The 20947-nt window shown below is 41.7% G+C and overlaps 1 protein-coding gene and 1 long non-coding RNA gene across 4 annotated transcripts in view; both read right to left on the bottom strand.

The window, feature by feature from the left end:
* The window catches only part of micu1 (mitochondrial calcium uptake 1), a 36516-nt gene that overhangs the window by 12517 nt on the left and 3052 nt on the right, over positions 1–20947 (bottom strand). The window contains exons 2-6 of one of the 3 annotated variants that reach the window (XM_088635234.1): positions 19406–19570; positions 17008–17179; positions 14517–14679; positions 11461–11504; positions 6866–6877 (exon numbers count right to left, since the gene is read on the bottom strand). In XM_088635234.1, coding sequence (XP_088491360.1) covers positions 6866–6877; positions 11461–11504; positions 14517–14679; positions 17008–17179; positions 19406–19569 — 555 coding nt within the window. In that variant the 5' untranslated portion in view covers position 19570. Of the gene's footprint in view, positions 1–6865; positions 6878–11451; positions 11505–14516; positions 14680–17007; positions 17180–19405; positions 19571–20947 lie in introns of all 3 variants that reach the window. The other 2 variants (XM_088635235.1, XM_088635236.1) reach the window with 2 other exon arrangements.
* Positions 1–20947, bottom strand: part of LOC148661457 (uncharacterized) — a 123586-nt gene that overhangs the window by 100316 nt on the left and 2323 nt on the right. The gene's annotated exons all lie outside the window — the stretch shown is intronic.

Raw genomic sequence — 20947 nt, 5'->3', positions numbered from 1 at the left:
ACATTGCAAGTTATTTTGCAATAACCGATTTATGCTCAGATAGCAACAAGTACACTTTTAGAAAAAGTGAGCATAATCTTAGAAACTATAGCACGTTTAAGGTGCACCAAGAACAGGTGGAACTCCAAAGTCATGAATTAGTTTTGTGACTGTTCATGTTTATGACATACAGTACAATGATTCACCATTACTATCGGTGCAGTAACGCAACAGGTCTGCAACTAATTAACCAACACAAATGCAAGATTCTCACACTGTAACCCTGTACTAATGGTGATAGCTAACCCTGAAGACAGTCCCACGTGCTCAAAATTTATAATGTCATAAATTAAAGCAGTAACACCTGGAACTTAACACTAAGAGGGCTTGAAATGTCCAGATAGAAGGTTCACACTTCCTGTACTTTTGCTTACACTACTGCAGAGACTGCAGGGTTATTAGGCTGCACCAATTGCTATATTCAATGATTTAACAGACCTTTCTATATGCAGAAAACCCACATCATAGAAGCAATCCTCCTGCCCTCAAATTACCAATACAAAAACACTCTGGAAATTCTTTAATGTCTTAAGGGTTTTCTCTAGCGTCAGGTTTTCTTCACAAAAGATTAAAACATTAAGGCTAGAATTCTGCTATTTTTGAGCCTCACAATTTAACCTGAAAGGCTTAAAAGAGGTCTATAGCATTGTGCATGGAGTCGTCTCTATGCAGTGTCTGTGTTGTACAGATTCCACAGCGATGAAGTCTGGGCTATCCTGCCTGCAGTTGAATGAAGTCTCAATTATGATTCTCAAAGTCACACCAAAAAGAGTGTGCCGTCTTCCCTCAATCATTCTCTGCAGTCCTTGTCATCCCCCTGTCCACTTTCTATCACAGTCTGTCTGCCATCCAGTCTCTGAAATCAGCAAATACACCTTCATTGCTGTGTTTTTCTGCACAAATTTGGTCTGCAGCTAACAAGGAACAAGAATGATTTTTTCACAACTGTTTATGAGTAGAAACACCCCCTCAGCTGGTACAAAACCACAATTCTGAGGCCATGCAGTACTTCAGTGCAGTAAAGTAAATACTGTTTCAACTCCTGGTTCTCCTGTTACTGGAGTGGAGATGTACCAGCCTATTCCCTTTTTCCAGTGACACAGGCAGATTTTACTGCAAACTCCTGTTCTCAGTTAAGAGTCTAACTGTGATCTTTACTACTTTTGGTTAGCGGAGACCCAGTTTCCATAGGTCGCAATTGAAAACCCAAGGATATCTGTAAACAGTTAAAAAATACAAACTAACATAATGAAAAAAGTTAATTATACAAGAAGATCAAATTAACTCTCTTCTAAGTGTCAATTCATATTACATTCGTGAGACCATTTTTTTTACCCCCACTCTATCAAACTATTAAACTCTCAGCCTCTCTCACCTGCGATCTGAACCTCACAGTGCCTTTTTTCTTACCAAAAACTCAAACACACATTGAAATCTACCTCTACCTCACATGTCAAGAAGCTCACTCCCCATAATTTTTTATCCTTTTATTTCATTCTGTTGACATATGATTTTGCACATCTTGTTGTTTTGCACATTACCTGTTACCTGTTGTTGTTTTGCACACTGTCTGTTGTCTCTGTCTCTCTTTTATTATACAATTATATTGTTGTACTACTTATTGTCTGACAGCTAGCTAAATAGCATTTCGTTATACCATATACCTGTATATGAGAATAATGACAATAAACTTGAACTAGAACTAAATAAACTAGACAATGCATCCACAAATTATACTTGCTCAAATGTAAGAACTATATAATTCCTTCCAAATGTCCACTTACTGAAATTAAGGTGATAACATCTGGAAATGCTCCTCTGTCTAATTCTTAAAAACTGAACAAGTTAACTTAAGACATCCTACTTCAGAGGGGTTCACAGTTACCTTGGAGCACAGAGCTGGACTGAAATGGAAGGGCTGTTCCAGGTAAGAGTGATGCAATTCACCTCACCAACACTGTGTGGAGGTGTTCACACACCTCCCAGCACACACACAGCAGCCATATGTTCTGCTCAAGCATGTCCCTTTCACTGCGGGATCAGGCAGGTTTCTATACATCTGTCCTCCACCAGCCAGAGGTACTGACAACAGGTACAAGACGACGGTTTGCAAGTCTGCTGGTAGGACAGGTAGGTCTTTCAAAATGTTAAACTTGGCATTTTTAACCAAAGGGAACAGGGGTGACCCAATTAGCAAAAAAAAAAAAGGGCAAATGATTTAAATCACCTTTGGAGAAGGTGAGATGTCAATTAGTTTTGCTCCAAACGAGATACACGCAAATCCAACACTTATGTCTAAAGATCAGACAATCAACACTTTAGCTGTATTCAATACCAACAATAGCACTGTAGCTTGTGGGTATCTATCTGGGAGGAGGAGGTGATGTGCATTACAACCAGTGCTGGCAGATATGAATCTCCAGTTCAATCCCCCCGGCTGCTCCTGTCGGCAGTTTGGGAAGAGGAATGGATCCAGGAGTCAAAAAGGAAAAGCTGCCCTTTCCAATCTTCCCCTTATCTTGATCTGTCTCATACCTAAAGATCTCAGAGGCTACATCACTGTATCCTTGACAAATTCCAAGCCAGAGGAATTTATATTCTTCTCTACCTCTTGGAACATAAGCGTTAAGCTCTGTCTTTGACTTCCTTTCCAATTTCTCTGTTAGTTTCTCGCTGTTCAAATTATAGGTTTCACTGGACACAGTTAATATTTTTTTCCCCTCAAGGTCTTCCTAAAGTTGATGATTTTAAAGACACAGTTGATTCAAGCTGCAGAGGTTACAAAACTTTTGAAGCAAGTAAAGAAGTTTTCAGTTTATCTGGTCAACTAAATCCAGGCTTGCCCACAACAAGGCTATGAAAATCCCTAGCTGTCCTCTAGTAATGGGGTTTCCCCAAGTGCTAGATATGCAACTCTTCGAGTCCCCTCCAGCAACCTGTCTGCTCCTTCACCCAGGAATTCTACTACATACATAGCATACCCGGCCAATCTAATATCTTCATACATGCCACCCTTTAATGCAAGGATATAGTTGTTTATCAATTGAAAACAGAGAAACAAAAATTTAAAACAAAGTATTTAATGTGCGACCTGATTTTTGTAATAAACTTCGGTTCTCTTCTGCTCTAGAGTAACTTACTAGGCTCTAGGGAGAGGAACATTTCGGGGAACATGAAGTAAATGTTTAGTTTGTCAGGCTCACCACCTGCTCCGCCTCTAAGACAGCATGCCCGGGATAAGACCAAAGAGATTTCTTCCTATAAAACCATACTCACAATATCCAAATACAATGAAAAGAAATTAATTCCCGTGTTAAATCGCAGCATATGCTCTACCTGCTGTGATACTCTTAAAAAAAACTCCCTGCAGGTTAATAGAATTGCATTTTAAAGGCAAATTTAAAACTTCTCTGCAATTACACCGCTGAGCAGCTTCTTGGAAATTCCTTCTTTCCAGAAAGTCAGTTCACCTGCATAGCCAAATTACTAAAACAGCAAAGTGGGGGTGTTCTGTAAAGATATTATTGTATCACTTTGTATTGAACGTGCTCAAACCTTCAAGTTGAACTGCTGCAAGACTGCTTTCCACAGTGGCCTGAATAATCAATGCAATTATAATTGCATGCGCATAAAACTAAAGATCCACCATTAAAAAAACATTCACTGGGCAAAAGAGCAAAACAATTCCTCTCACATACCAGAAATATCAAAGTTTAATTTGCTTGTCCTAACTGAACTGTTAATTCAAAACGTTCTGAACCTGGAAAACTTGGAAACAACTGACAACTGAGAACATAAAAAATGTTACAAATGATAGAGGGCTATTCACCCCATGAAGCCAATATGATAAAAACTAGGATATCGGCTTCAAAAACATGGCTGGGTATTACGTTCCATACTCCCACAATCTTTTGGGTAAAGAAATGCCTCCTATTCTAAGTTTTAAATGGACTAAACACAGTTTGTGTGGCCTTGTTCATATAATACTCAAACTGACAGACTGGGATGTCACTGCAACTCCCCAGTTAACCATTTTTTTTGCCCCAGCTTTCCTGACTCCAAAAAAATGAAATGCTGTTTTCATGCAGCTGTTAAGATTCCAGCTGTCATTCACAGCCACACTACCACCATTTCGCTTAGATACAGAAAGGCTCCACGTCGTTTTACAGAGTACTTAAATACTGCTCCATGCAGGATAAAAGATAACTTCCTTAAACGGCATAATATAAGTAAAACCTTGTGCATGTCAGCCTCGAGCCCCACACCTCACCTCAGTCAATTCTGCACCCAAAACTGCACACACACATTTTTAACATCAATTTCCTATGGACAACAAATACAGTTAATTAAGTAGATATAGTTAAGGGACAGAAAAGGCATTTCCATACTTTAGAAACAGGAATATTCTCTGATTGTCCTGGAGAGCCACAGTCCTAAGTATTTTTAAGGGAACTACAACTTTAATAGCTACATAGTCAGAAACTGTCCAAAAGAACACTTCAATGCATAAACAATTCAGTAAAGTTATTCAGAGTTTGAGTGCAAAGAAGCTTGACAAATATGTGGCGCTCCAGGACCAGGAATGAGACTTTCCAGGACCTGCTTAAGGAAAGTTACATTGTTTTCAATTCAGAACTATTGCACAACAGTTTGACCATTCAGGTTTTACAAGTTTCAGGCTCTTGGTAAAAGCAGGTATTAATAATTCACAAACATGACCAGATTTTGAACAAACAGGAAAAGACTTAAGATTTAAAATCAAGTTTGCTCCAGTCATACTAAACAAGAGTCTGCTGTAAAACCTGTGACTGATGAAACTGCTGTCCAATGACATGTGGGTCCACACTTTCCCCTGGAGCACCTGTTGGAATGAAAACAGCCGTCAGGGTGAGAGGAAAAGGAAGTCCTTTTTTATCGACATGAACATGACCCCTCACAGCAGTCTGCCCGGTGATGAGCGAGAACTAGCCACTGCAACACAAACACACACAAACATAGCGCACACAAAGGAGCTGTGTGGCACATGACCTTGGGACTCACAGCACACCAGGGCTGAAACCCAACTCCCATGAGCAAGGGAAACATTAGCAGGGATGGGTGACAGAGGGCATTATTGGCTGAATTTGGCAGCCAACATAAGCACAAAAGAAAAATTCCCTTTTTTTTGCTCATTTTCCTATCAATTAATCACACGTGACTGTAACAACCCATTCAACCGCATAGTTGAAATGAACTCCCTAGAATACTTCAAGAATTGTCTGGGTGAGAGCCTAAGATCAATATGCTGCTGGCAACCAAATGAGTTAAGATGGCCCATGTGGCCACCTCCTCTTTGTGAACATTTCTATGTTAATGATCAATCAATACAGCATTTGTGCAGAGATCCCTGGGTGCACACACCACAGTGCACTTCAAAAGTCAAGAACATATTAAATCTGAGAAGAAAACAATCATTTGAAAAGGGAGTCTTCTATAAAGGGCTAAAAGGAAAAAAACAGATATTTTTGTCTCATTTTTTCAAGGAAGACAATGCTTATGTTAGGCTGTATCAGCAGCAGCAGCACACATCCTGTCTTTTGTGCATTTTTTTATTTAAAGAACAACTTTCGCAACCTTGCCCTGTTTGGGCCATTGCCAAAAGAAATCGAATTAAAGTTGCAAACTAAAAAAGGTAGGAGCAAATTGTGCTTCAAAGAACTCTTAAAATGGCCCCCGTGAATGTGTGTCTGTACTCAACCCAGCCTGCAATGTCTGCGCATTGCTCATCACCCACGCCAGCTCCATGGCAGTCTTTCCCAGAATCTCAGGCAGAGGAAGCAAAGCATGCAGGGTAGGAGCTGCAGCGCACAAAACACAAACAGGGGGAAGGCCGAGATTCAATCCTGACAAGATGGGTCTTTCAGAATCAACAGAGCAGGTTCAAAGGCCAGCTATGACAGCACCAGCTAATTCCTCCAACACACCATTCGGTGACATGGAGCAGGTCTGTTTCACAGCTTTCTGAGTTTTCACGCCTGAAACAGCACCGGCCAGTGTTTACCAAGAGTATATTATTTGGAAAGAAAAACACTTTTGAAAACAATTAGCCTCAGTAAGGAAGTTTCCTTAAAGAAAAAGGACCTTCCTTGGGAAAAAGAAACTTCTTTGGGGACCAAAGGAAGCTTCTGAGCATCACAGTTGGAAACATGCACATTAACATTCCAACCTGGACCTGAGACAGGAAGCTCACAGATGGCCTGGTCAGATATATTAGAGGCAGCTTTTCCGCTGCACAAAGGACGATCACACATACACAGCCTGCAGGCTTTCCTAGTCTTTCTTCCCCATCAAAGTGGATCACACAGTCTGCACCGCCCACTGACAGAACCCGTGGGATGCTGCCGTGAGTCTGGCATTCCTGTGCAGCCCTGACACCTCCTTCCATGAGAAAAGGCCACCACAGGCACAGCGCATAGGCTGCACTCACCTGGAGAGCAGGAACTGTCCTGCCTCTGCCAAACACAGAGCCTTTTCACAATCAAAGGGGTTCTCTCCCATTGTTTAAAATTCACACCTCTAAACAATTAAATGCATCTTTCTAATGCACTGCTTGGCTGGCCTCCTGTGCTATCCTCCTGTTTCCACGGTGCTGGTTCTTAACCCAAAGACTAGCCAGATGTATTAAGATCAAATCATGCAGCTGCCACTCTCTGCCTGCACCATCAGTTCTGGAAGCGCATCGTGTTCCTCTTTCAGGCAGGGCGAGGGTAGAAGGGGAGGTGCTCACAGGCTGACACGCATACACGCATACACACACCCAACATGCTGGATCTCGCGCACCCCATACCTGCCAAAAGTCCTGGAGGGAGGGTGAGGGCAGTACAGGACAGGGGAGAGAAGTGGAGAAAATGGGGGTTCATTGGTTACGTGAAGACAAGAGCAGCACACAGAGGTAAATATAAGGTACATTGGAAAGGGCAGTGAGAGAAAGGAGAGAACGTGAGACAGAGGCAGAGGAGACAGGGGCATCTGGACAGCGGGTGATGCCAGCAGCAGAGTACCTGCTCACACCAGCCAGATGTACACAGTAAGGGAGGGCAGGGCACTCTTCAATGGCACAGTACACTCAACACCAGAAAACAGCAAACATCAGCACATAACATTTAGGAAGTGTCTGCTTTCATCTCCCAGAGCAGACTATTCATAACACTGCAAAAACACTGCAAAAAAAAATCCCCCAGACCCCCCAAATCATGCTGCATGATTCACATGCGTAGTCAATAACCATGCTCGACTTACTGTGAATTTCAGAAAAGTCTAAAAATGTATTACAAATTGTTATTAGTACAAGTACTGGTGAAAATGAAGTAAAAAGCATGAACGCATTTTCAATGCAGCGCAAATTCACAATAAATCTTTCCAATGTGCTGTTTGGCAGGCTGCTGATGCTAGCCAACTGTAACGCTTCTGAGGGGATGCGGTGCTGGTTTTTAACCTTAGTTGTAGTAAGACTGCACGTGGCACAGCAAAGTAGAAGGAAAAATGTTTTCAAAGTCTTTGCCTTCTGCTCTTTGGTGAAAATGGATATGCGTATTTCTTTCCACTGGACCACAACTTGGACACAAAAGCGACCCTTAATGTGTTTGTCAAACAGCTAGCAAACAATAAATTAACATCCAACAAACTGGCAATCAGAATGCCACCTTAAAAGCAGCCCACCAAGACCTGGATTTAGACAGCTGCTTAGACATCTAAAGCCATGGAGATGCACCGAGACTGAGGTCTGTGCCAAATTCTGTTGATTTGACTTGCTGATGAATGGAGATGTCACTTCTGACAAACGCTTGAAGAGCATTTTGCATACCCGTCAACAATAAGGTTACGAATAAGGGAGATTTTGCCAAGAATACCTCGCAGCTCCAAACCTGACTCCGGTATGACAGACTGGAAACTGAAGTCTCTGAACTAATTGCGACAAATGATTTCACATTATGATGTTGTGGAGAACAGCCAGGGCCCGTCATTAATGCCTAATCCTTAACACAGACACACGTCAGCACAGATTTCTGAACCATCAGAATCTACCTTATTGTCAATATACAGTGAAAAGGTTCCTTTGGCCTCACTAAGTCTACCATAAAAAACTGTAATGCAGAATATATAAAATGTATATACCCTCCTTAATCCCAGTTCAAAATAATGTAAAAAAATACAAATGCAATTTCTCAGTTCATTACCACTGGGATGTCTCAAACCTATCAGGAAGTCTTTCGGGTAGCTCATTTACCTCCTGCGACATCATATTTCCTGAAACCTTGTATATATTAAGTTGAATAATGCTCTACTCAAATTCCATGTAAAAATTTCGCATTGCTGCCAGAGCCTGTGCAAAACCACAAGAAAAAAAATGAACAAGTATATTTTTTCCCCCACAAGGAACCAGAAACGCATTGCTATAGAACTGTCAGGGCTCACTGTAATATCCAGTGCCTAGTCCAGTGAGGAGACAGGATTTTATAACAAAGGAATTAAAATTTAAAAGCCTGAATAACTGCACAGGAAGCACTAAAATCAATGGAGTGCCCATGACTTTCGCTAAAGAACTAAGGAAGTGTCAAGTGTTTCGTATGTTTATTTGATTTTTATGTTCTATTTCACAGTTACAATCCAAGCCCTTTAATTTCACACAACATTGAGGATTAAAAGCAGAAGTGCATCCTGAGCAGGGATAGACAATCCTTGTTTGTCTACAGGTGTTTTAGGTTTCTGCCAGGAGAAGTTGATAAGTTTGTTCCATACAGTGGACTTAATGAGCAGATTTGTGCTGTTGGAATGAAAACCTGTCAACACACTGGCCATCCACATCCAGGGCTGCCCATCCCTGCTCGGAAGCCTAGAACTCCATCATATACAAAACATCTGATCACACTGAATATTTCTTAAAACAGAGAATGGAAAGAGGTTAAAAAAATACCAACCTAGTAGAGAGCTTCAGAGCTAAGAGGACAAGAGTCCTTGTCTGATTTTCCTGCATAGACAAGTGGAGAATGAAAACCTCAAACAGACAGGGTTGCAGGACAGTCCAGATGGGACTACCAGCAATACTGCTCTGTGATTACTCTTTGCAAGTCTGATTTTATTACCTCATAAAAATAAGGGGAAAATATATATTTTTTTTTTTTTACTCAGTGCATAAACGCTGAAAAGGGCTCTCTGGGCAACAATAAATGGCTCTTCTTAACATTTTTAGTTTGAAGAACTTGACAATGAATAAAAATAATTATATCTACACAGTTGATTTGTACCATATATAGTATAGATCCTAGTTCCTTAGGACTCTTGTGTTGCAACACTTCACAAGCGTAAAATTCCCTCAGGGAAAAGGCAAAATTCCAGTGCTGGGTTGGGAATGGCCATCCAGTTTTGTGTTGTAGTGATGAAGACAGGGCTTTACTGTCCTACCTGCATCCTGCAGTATGGGTACCTCGTCACTGTGTCACCTACCACAATTTCGTCTTTCCACTGCCTCTCTTACTGTATGTATACACAGCATTTTACTTGGTCAGCTACAACCCTTGTCGTAAGCCGTCTTCAGTAAAGGCATCAGGCAAAAGATTACATAAGCCGAACCAAGAACATGACCACAACACAGCCTGGGCGCTTGGAAAGCTGTAACGAGTCCTAGGCAGCACACACAGGGATTATCGCTGATCTAAGGTGCTCAATAAAACAGCATGGAGACTTTACAGATGTTTATAGACTAACAGGAATTCTTCCTGGATGTGGAATCCACAGAGATGCATTGCTGCTGGAGCATTAAGATGCGCGTCAGATCTCCTAAGCACTCTTCTGAAAGGTGAAACATCCAATTACATGGAGAGAGAGGAAGGGGATAAACTGTCATGCAGTAATTGTGCCTTTTAAAGACTTTTGAAGAAGTGCCTCATTATTTTTTTTTTGCTGCAAGCATTACAGCTAGCAAAGTTAATAACTCAAAAATAATATTAATAATAAATTAAATGATTCCATGAGGAAGGAAAGGGGAGGGCGGAAATTCAGTTTAATGAACTGCAAATATAATACTGGAACAGACTGCCTGATCAGCTGGACAATGAGCCGAAGGTTTAGGAAGTGATGACCCAAAACAAGGTTCCAGGCTGACCTGAAAACAGCCAAAGGTAGAATGTGACAGATGCAGAACTAGGCAATCCAGAGACAACCTCCCATTGCAAGCAACACTGAGAGGAGTAAAGCCTGGTGCATATCACCAGACACTAAGAACTGCTGAAGGACCAATCTCCCCTTAATGACTCCTGAGGAATCAACAGGAATCATTGCTTTCCACGTTTTAAGAAGACTAAGACAAGATATAAAACACAATTTGCTAGACTGACATGATGATCAGCGACCCCATCAGAGAGTAACGACTAAAGCATAGAACTCAAGCTACTCTTCTGATATCCTGTCTGTAGGTTGGTCTAACAAACCAGAATGTGTGAACCAGGCTCCATTTTTACTGCACGTGATGCGTGCCTAGCATGGCATGTGTAATTAATTGAACCAACCCTAAGACACCTCCACCTGCCTGCCTAACCTCCATGGGAACAGTGCACACTGTAACACACTGAGAATGCATACAACAATGCATAACACTGCACCTGCAAATGGACAGATCATCAGTTCACAGGCACACTGAAAATTTAGCACATCACCAGCTTCTGCTCATCTAGGTTTTTTAAGAAACTTCAAGTTAATACTTTAAAACAATTCAGACACTGCAGTTCATAGTGCAAGGTGTGCAAAAATCAGGTCTATGCACGTTTAATTCAATAAGACTTCTTATATGTTTTTTTGTTTCTCCAGTATTTTAGCCTAAAAATGAAAGACATCCCAAGTGACAAAGGAAACTCCAATCCTGTCACTTCTGTGCAGAAGGAGTTTCATAGTGCATGCAAGCTCAGCACAGAGTACATTCTGCTGCAACACAGAGAGGTGCAGTGTGCACAGACAGGACGACAGGTCCTCTGCACTACAGATCACTGCCAGACTGACAATGCAGAACAGGACAGACACAGAGAGGTATAGGAAAACTACGGCAATGCTGTCTTTACATGAAACCTGGAAGGTCTAGATCTGATCTGTTCCATTGCTTGATTCTGGTAGTGTCAGCTGGTTTATCAATTCAGTTGCATCACTACAGAACATTCTGTACCAGGCACTTGCATTGGAATACATTGGAGGGTCTAGTATTTGATTTCCCCTAAGCCTGCAAGTAAGTTAAAGAACACAGTCAAAAATACAATCTTATTCTGTAGTACAGAGCACATTCAATAAAGCCCAACTTTAATGCTGAATTCACAAGCACACTGAAGAGTAATGCCCAGCCTATTTGCTAATTCTTTCTCAGACTTTCTTCAAAAATCCACCTCTCACATTACTTACCTTGCCATCGTATCTCTTTACCAGGAACTGGTCCAACCCAAGACCTGAAACAGACACAAAGCAGCGAAAGAGGAGGTCAGGACAAGAGTGATCTGCACCTCCATATATCTGTCTCCACAGGCAGTGTATGGTTTGGGCTGAGGAATATACAACTATTAGTGGCCAGAAGTTTTTATTTATTCCAGGCCCTGGTTCTATACTAGAGTACAAAGTACACCTTTCAGAAAAGCTCTGAGAACTGTAGATTCCTTTATTTAGTGTATTCATACTGCATTTCATATAACAGCACCATTAAAAGGTTTAAAGAATAAAACAGCTTGGGTAAACAGTCACATTAAACTAAACAGAAACAAAGAGGAGTCAAAAGAGAGAAAGAACATACTGAAACTGAAACATCAAGGATCACTTTTCTAAATACCTAAAAACCTCTCATTACACTACTGGTAGAGTAACAACACCTCTGCAAACACTAAAACCATACAGCAGGTGAGAGGAGCTGGAGATGCATGAAATCATACTGAAACTCACAGCACTGCAGTGAGACTTAAGGGTACCCTGACTTTACTGGATGATGCATGCATTCATCTCATTTCCTCATTATTTCTATTAGGATTTCTATGGATAAAAAGAGAAACACAACCCTTATTAGCTGAGAGGATCAGCCCAACACACAATAACATCAGAATTTGAACACAGAAACCTTTACACAAACTGACCTAAAGACACCGAGTACAGTTGCTGCTGCTTCTGACTCAATGCTAACATGATCTAAGGTGTACCTAGAGAAGGGTTAAGAAGCATTTCACGGAGAAAGACATTAGTAATATAGCCAGAAGGTTTGTACTCTTGCCCCAAGCCTGCATAACCACTTCAAATAGTCTTCTCAGGATTCTCTCTTCAGGTATTTTTGTTACAGTGTAGGGGAGAAATATACATGTAGACGGTATTCCAGAAGCAGTCAAACAAGGTCTGGAGATTTTTCATCTTGGTTCAGGGGCATCCCTGAGAATTTTCAACACTGGAAATGTCATTGTAAAATTTGATAGGAAATGTAAAATCAAATTTTATTAGAAGCTGAAAACTGGGGCTCTAATACAGCAAATTAGCATTTCAACTAAATAGATTTCAGGTGGAACAAAGTTCTCTAGACACAAGGGCACTGCAGCACAAGGATGAAATACCCTGAACTAGTGCAGACCATCTGCAGTAAAGACTGTCCTACAGTACATGGCTCAGGGAAATGCAAACGCCAAGCAGCAGGGAGTGCATGTGCGCGTGTAGAATGCTTGAAATTCAGTGCACATCCTGCAGCGGCAAAATCTAAATGCTCTGAATGAGGAGGTGTCTGATCTAGTATGAGGACACAAGCAAAAACAGACTCGGCTGTTCAAAGAGTCTCTAAGGAGAGGGTTTGGAAACTGTTGAGGGGGGGGCTAAGTGAGGCAGCAGTGGTATTTCCAAGAAGGAGGGAGGCAAATACACTGACAAGACACTGTAAAACAGAAAGAAATGTAAGAAATAAGTAGGAGTTCCACAATAGAATTTGTGAAAAGTGCACGGGGTGTACAGTCACCACCCCACAAGCTGAAGTAACACATTTGTGACTCAAAAAGAAGACAAAAATAAAGTACTGTTTGGTCAGTCCCAGACACACTACTGCAGACTGGAAATTCAAACTTTTGGAGTACTCTGCTCCAGGGCACAATTTTCTCCTTATTCGTCAGACCGTAATAGTAAAAGATCTTAAAAACTTGGAAATCCCTAAAGAAGAGATTATGCAGATATGATAAGCAAAAAATAAACACTTTTCTTTACCTAAAGATTTTGCAAAAATCAAAAGGCATTGAAAACCTTCCCTTGAACTGTTATTAGATAATTGTGTTTCCACAGATCCCATACTCCAGTCTCCAGTAGGGCTGCTCCAGATACAGATACTATGCCGTCTTGTTCTGCTCTATGGCCAAGAGAGCCAGGCGTTCCAAGCATGCCAGGCTCACATATCTGAGACTCAGCAGGAAACAGCCCACACCAACACTGGATTGCTGTCCCCTCCACAGTGGTTGTCTGTGGTACTCAAGGCTATCACTGAAAATCCTACATCTGGCCCTGAATGATGCACACATGACAGGAACTCCAATCCAGTCTCAGACTGCATTTGAAGTTGTTGAGCAACAACATCATTATGTGTGCAGCAGAAGGCAGTCAGCACCCACACCAGGAATGAAACTCTATCACAAGTGGGCCAATCCATACCCAGCACGCAGTCCAGCTGGGACCAGTACCCAGAAGCCCTGTTTTTGTTGCCAAATGAACAATGACAGGTCAACACCAGAGTCAGACCAGAGTCTCGCAAGCCCACACGCACTTCTAGAGGAACACATTCTGCAACAGGTTCAATATACACAGCTGCCTCTCAAAACCTTCCTGATCATTTTATCTCAAATGGCTCAAGGTGTAACTAAAATAATCCCCAAGTGAATTATCCTTAGGTTTTCAGATAGATTGTTTTTCCTCTGAAACTGGGGCTGGGACGTGTGCAATCGACCTTGGATGAGCATTTCTCTTCTGGTAGGAGTAAATCATGTAATGGTAACACATTCCAGTTCAACGGGGACAATTCTCATTTAAAAAAAGCTATTTTCCAATTAGTTCAGGACATCAGGTTTGCACATACTGTATAAGATAAACTGGTCTACTGCACATCACAGGAAACACAAGCTCATACCATGCTCTTAAAGGGATAGAAGGGCTACAGTGACACTTCCTGATGTTTAAAAGCATCTCCTAGGTCAGGTTTTATCCTGTGCCATTAACTTGGCGATCCTAGAAATCTGATTAACTAGATTTTTTTAACACAATATTCTTAAGGTAACTCCACCTTCAGTCCAGACCTTCTCTTAAAACACCTTTTGAAAAGCCCCTGACGTACATTTAAAAACAGCCCTTTGAAAAAAAATAATTTGTTGAGACTTTTAAGCTTGAACAAAATACTAAAGCGGCATTTGGGGGCTTGCGAGGAGTGGAGTCATGGAGCCGGGGCAGGGGGCGGCACTCACTCTCTGGCTGTTTCTCATTGGGTGTGATGGAACGCACAAAGTCCTGGGGCGTCATGTAGACCTCAGAGTCACCGTGCTCACTGATGACCTTCAGTGTGGCAAAGTAGCGGAAGATCTTGTCCGGGGTGGAGTAGGCACGGATCCTGTTCTCATACTCCATCACCTGGAGAGGAATGGGAGAGGGGGGTAAAAAAGGAGAAGAGAAAGCATGAAGGGGAATAGTAGAAAACAGAGGGGAGAGCATAAAATAGAAAAGAGCAATCAGGCAACAAACACTTCTCATTGTCTCCTGTGTGAAGGAAGTAACTTCACACAGGTGCAACTTCAGCACCATGTCTTTCCCATGAACTACAGGAACAGGCCCAAACAATAAGAGAAAAGAAGTTTTTATGTATAGGTTATTTGTTACATATCCAAAGAAAAAAGGAAAATAGAAGAGGGTGATAAACCCATTCACTGCAAACAAATTACTAAAAAACAAGAACTTGGCCCATTTTCAATGTGATACAGAGCCATGGAACCATGTCCTTTTAAGGGATGTGTGCAGATCAGTCTAATAGATTTCAGCACAACAGGCTGATTGCTGTGAATATTAGACCCATCGATGGGTAGGTTTGAACTGCAAGGGTCTAAGCAGAAGTGCCTAATCCAGGGGTCTCAAACTCAGTTACTGGAGGTCTCAGCACCTTCTGGAGTTTTTTTTTCCCCCTCACCCAAGCTCTCAGTTACACAAGTGATTTAATTAAAACATTATCTGGAAGTGTTCTACATTAACCAGGCTCAAAGGTATTCTATAAGTAACTGCGCCTTTGGTAAAGAAAATGTTTTGAGCAATCAACAGAAGAAGACAAAAATCCCATATGCCCCTAACTAAGAGAATGATTGTTTAATTGACTATCCAGGTTGAAATACTAACCAGAACACACTAGGAACTCAAGGATTCGAGTTTCAGACACCCGGGATAGTCGCTACAGTATTTTTCACAGGATGGTGAACTGGCTGCTTGGCATTATATTGAGAAAGTCATCCAGCACGCATCATTCCAGCAGGGCAATGCACATGCTGTTGGGATCTTGAGTCCCATGGAACATTTTTGGGGTGTGCATTTACAACTCATTTGGTAACCAACCATGTCACCTCTGTTCAATAAAACGGCAGTTTTTAAAAAAAGCATATTTTTTTGATGATCAGAATATTTAAAAAATGCATTATGATAAAAGGGGCTTTAGCTGTTTGTAATAGTGACAACACTATCACTATGAGAAGCAGCTCAGCAGGCCTCACAACGGGTTTCTCTGGAGTTACTTTTTTTGGCTTTGCAAGGACGTTTTCCCCAGCCGCAGCCTATACACAAATACAGATATACCTGTTACACTGCAGATTGTAAAAGTTACCCCTCTTCTGCAGGACAGGTTGACAAATACGGGATAAGGACTGTTGTCATCAGGATTTAGGACTTGGATCTCCTTCTTGCAAAGCCTCACCACCCCACACAATTATCAGTGTTTTCAAACAAAAAGGAACAAATCAAACAGGCAATGCAATACAAAGGCCCACTCAACAATGACAGTGAAATATATAACCTGCCCCTAAAGTTCCTTTTGTGAAGAATATACTTCCTGAACCACAGGCCTGTGGCTTTTAAAGTAAAACAGAAAAATATCAATAAAACAGTTAATCTGTGTTTTTCTGAAATGTCTGAATGGCTGTTTCAGCAGAGGCCCCAGCACAGGACCTAACAATCTCTTCTACCTGAAAACCCGGTTATAGGAATGCGTTGCACAGAGAAGATAAAATGTTACTTGCTTACTCACGCAGCAACGCAATTTGTCTGCTGAGTCTGCCCTGCACTGCCCCACTCTAGCATCAAAATGACAGAAATGCCAAATCGGGTATCATTTCCACATGTGTGCGCAGCCAAAAGACACAGGTCAATGCTATTTTACTGGTTTAAAGACCATTCTGATACTTTAAATCAAAATATTCATGTCTCCATGTCATATTTTCAGAAGATGTGCTATTTGAGGTAGTTGTGCATTCATTCAACCTGATTTTTAATGCAACAAGCACAAATCTTTATAATGGCATTTTTTATGACTTTGAAAGTAGGATCAGAGTTCACCTCTTGACATCACTTTCATGTAAGCACAAAGAGTAGCATCACCACACTCTACCTCTGAAACTCATGTCTTCGCAGGGTCACTCGCTTAACACAAATACAGAAATTAAAGCGACTGCAACTCTATTCTAATTACATCAGTGAGTGGTGGATAAGAAAGAGCCAGCCATCTGTTCAAATTTTATTGCAGATGGGCAATAATTAGGGTTAAATACGATGAAGGAGGAATTCAATTTCTAGATGAAAATCTAAAATCCAATCCTCAGACCAATGGGGAGCACTCACCCTAGCACCATACAAGTATGAGAAATTCTTCCTTGATTCCATGAAAGAGCAGGTGCAGCAGTGCGCATGCAGTCTGGAATCTCTCACCTTGCGGTCACGGAATCCCGATCGCTGTTTCTTCTTCTTGCCTTCAGCAGGTGCCTCGTCCCCATTGGACTCTACTGCCTGCTCCTCTTCAGACTCCTCCTCCTTCCCAGATTCCCCCTTTGGCCCAGGACCCATATCATGTTTCACAGAGGAGCCCAGCTCCGCATAGGCCCTGTGGGCCAGGGACAGAAGGTAAGGTCAGCATAGATTCTCAGTCCTGATCCCGGTGTTCACCTGTACCACCTTGTTTTTGCCTCGTATGAGTTCATCATCACATTAGCTAACTGATCCCTCTGAAAACCTTCAGTACTCAGTTCTTGGTTTTTGAAAATACCCTAGTACACATGTACTGTTGCAAAGAAATGTAACACACAGAATTCTGTCTGCTCTCTCCTCCACTTGCTTAGTAAATATGAAACTGATACTTTAAACTAAATGAAAACTCATCCAACTTTTAAAGTGCTGAAAACCATTTTAAAAAGCCCTACCAAGCATGAGCAGCTCAATTAGCTAAAAAAATTAAGAACATGGGAGAAGGAAAAACAGGAGAGACACAGGGCCTCTAGAACCAAGGCTGAAAATCATGAAGACAGAACTAATGAAGATGCCCATAACCTGCTCCACACATCAACATGTTTTGCCCATCTTATAGCTACAGGTCTTCAGTGGTTCTGCTTTTATGGAGTATATAACTATCCTGGCCACACCATTCAGTGACAGTCAAAACAGTGGTAAACATGCAAAGATCTTGAAAGAAAGAAAAGATCTTGCCTTTTACATTGTAAATGTCTAAAAAAATCTGGTCAGAACGTCAAGGGCAGAATGTGCATTTCACAGTGCTATGTCAGCATAGATTAAATAATTCACAACACAGGCTAATGAGAAGCACACTTAACGAGCTCAGGGTAAAAGCCCAAAACAGCCCTACTCAGTCTCCAGCAGGAGCTCAATCGATTTCACTGTGACAATAAAAATACAAGCAGGACTATTTCCCCTCACCACTCTCCTATTTAAACACTAACTGCCCTCTCTTCCTTTCGCCGAGAGTGACACTGTCTAGCAATCTACACTCAGCGTGATCCGCCCATGCCACTTGATAACACTCGGTCTGTTAATGTCAAGTCAGCTGGCAGTCTTAAGCAAAGCTGAGTCCCACCTGATTACCAATAGCACAAGAAAGGTGTTTCATGGACGAAAGAAAAACATGTTGCTCTGTGACTGGAAGTAATGTACCATGACACAAAATTCAGCCATGACAGGAGCAGCCTCTTCTGACACACAGCCGTATCATGGTCAGGAAGTGCTAGTCCAGCACACATGGAGGAGACTACAATAAAACTATAATAAGGGTGAAACAAGAGCATACCTGCCCTTCATTTTTCACAAGACGGTGCTTGTGAGGAGCCAGAATGAATTGGAATGTGTCGTACTTGACTACTCTTTTATAGTATAAAAGCACAGTTACAACGGCAGTTATCAAGTCCCTCACGGCTGTCCACAGACAGCAATTTATCTGCAAGGTACGACTGCGTTGTCAACATTCAGAACGGTTTGCCTCCAGGGAACGTTTCTTCATTTTAACTGTGCAACAGAGACCCGGGATTGCTAAATTCTTCTGGCTTTATTGAGCTGTTAGTTTTTCTCCTTTGTTTTTTTTTTTTTTAAATACCGCTCCTTTCCAGCACCTGTCCAAAAAACAATAAAAGAGGCAATAAAAACTTAAGGGAGTCTGTCCTACTTTAATTCTGCTGCTGCAGCATTCTTACACAAAGAACTACCGTTCTGCGCAATAAACATTGACAGTATCTCGGGGTATGCCTGCACATCACCTGCTCCAAGTAGACAAATACAACACTGACAAACTGATCTCAAAGAAAAAGCACAGAGCCTGACACAGCAAGACTACATATACATAATGGAGCAGAGTGTCAGCAGACCTCTGAACTGCACACAGCGGGGCTCATCTGCAGCCTACACAGGTTGACGAGTTCAGAGAACCTCCAGAAGCTGACTTCCATGACGGCACGATCTTTTACTTAATTATAGTGCATACAGCAGCAGTTTCCCTCACCTACTCCCAAAAACCACAACCCCAATGCTTCTGCTTTTAAATGCGTCTCCAACCAGAGGACCAAAAGTCTCAAGAATCCTGACTTGTTAAAATATTTCTGCATATAGAATGAAACCTTGCAGCCACTAGCACTCTGCTGGACCAAGTTTTGATGCCCTTGACAAGCCCGCCTGGGGTGAAGGAAGGAGGATGAGCAACATACGTGGACAGTACTGTTTAAAATAGGACGGATAGTGGCGACTCTTGCACAGGCAGGATACTCGGATATACTCCATGTCATTAACTGAGGGATTTGCCAAGTTTTCCCTTCTCGTCCATTTGGTGTACCTCTTCCACAGGAGTCCCGCGCTGGCTGACATCCCAGTCACGGCCACGGCTGCAGCCATCATCAAGCGACGCCGGCTCGGTCCTGGGGCCGTGAAGCCATGGTGTCGCCGGGTGACCATCACCAGCCCCACCGTCGCCGCCGGCAACAGTCGCAACTGGAACATCCTGCCGTGGAGAGAACAAGGCACAGTTCGATCTGACTGTCCTTCGGGTAACGGCAGCACCATAAGCAAGTTGGCAGATAAGACTCCCTTTGCACAGCGGCTTGAAGAACAAAACAAAAACGTGCTCATGATGACACACAAAATCATATACTATATTAGCTGACAACTGAAGCCCATATTATCATCGGCTTACACAGAGAATCTAAGCACAGTGTCAATTAAGACTACATTTAAGTGCAATAGAACTAAATTATCATGTATTCCCAAGACTAATAACCTACTTAATTTGGACCACTGATTGTCATAATTTACTTTATTTGTTCATCATGCCTCTATCTTATGTATCCATCTCACACGCTGATGACCCAACCTCTTTATTTGTCTTGAAAAATTGTGAGAATTAGTTAAAGCTGCTAACTTGTCTTTCTCATCTTGTGCATGCATGCTTCTTTTTTGTTAACGGGTTCAGGTTGCATTAATGTATTATGTGCTATGTTATGCGTTTCACCTGACTGAAAAGTAAATTTCCCATCTGGGACAATAAAGGAAGTAAGTAAGAACTCTACCACATGTCCACATAATCATGTTAACTGTAAGTTTAAAATAGTAAGCATTAAATCCGCAACTCCAAGTGCTTTTTTTGAGCAAGCGGTGTGGAGTGATGGTTACAACTCTAGCCTCCAAACTGGAGGGTTACAGGTTCAGGTCCTGGGTAGGGCACTGCTTTTGTACCCATGAGCAAGGTGTAGTATGTCATTCAGATTGAACCAGCAGAGTGCCCTGCGGGATAAAAAGATCTCAAAGTCTTAACTGAGAACGAATTTTAATTAAATGTGGACTCATCTGGTCAAATAAAGATGGATTAACACACAAAACCTAAAGTATTTCATATAGATATGCCACAAAAGTTTTATTTACAAAAACTCTCCGCTAGAACTGGAACTTACACCATCACTTCTATGATTAAAAATGAGACATGCATAATTATTCCAACACGTTATAGAGTCCCTTTTTTAATAAAATATGTACAGTGAAACTAATTAAGCGAAATTGTTAAAATCCTGGTTGAATATCAGACCGGGCATCTGACCCTGGAGCACAGAATGTAATTTAAATCAGTAATAAAAGATGAGGAGGTTCTCCCTGCCCCGTAGAGTCAATTAAAGCTGGAATCGCACATTTCCGCCATCCCTTCTCCTCTTATCACGAAGGTCAGGGCTGACTGATGAGGCGCACAGCGAGATTTATATTCACAGCCTGTCAATATTCCATTAGAAGTTATACATCAGATTTCGCACTTATTCAGCACAAAAGAAATATATGCTAATTCAGTCAGTCATCTGTAACGAGGGCAATTGATTGCAGGCGCCCCAGGTAT

Source organism: Lepisosteus platostomus, chromosome 6 (assembly GCF_059453375.1).
Source record: "Lepisosteus platostomus isolate fLepPlt1 chromosome 6, fLepPlt1.hap1, whole genome shotgun sequence".
NCBI lineage: Eukaryota > Metazoa > Chordata > Actinopteri > Semionotiformes > Lepisosteidae > Lepisosteus > Lepisosteus platostomus.
Note: the sequence above shows the minus strand (reverse complement) of the source record. Positions and strands in the feature narration are given on the sequence as shown.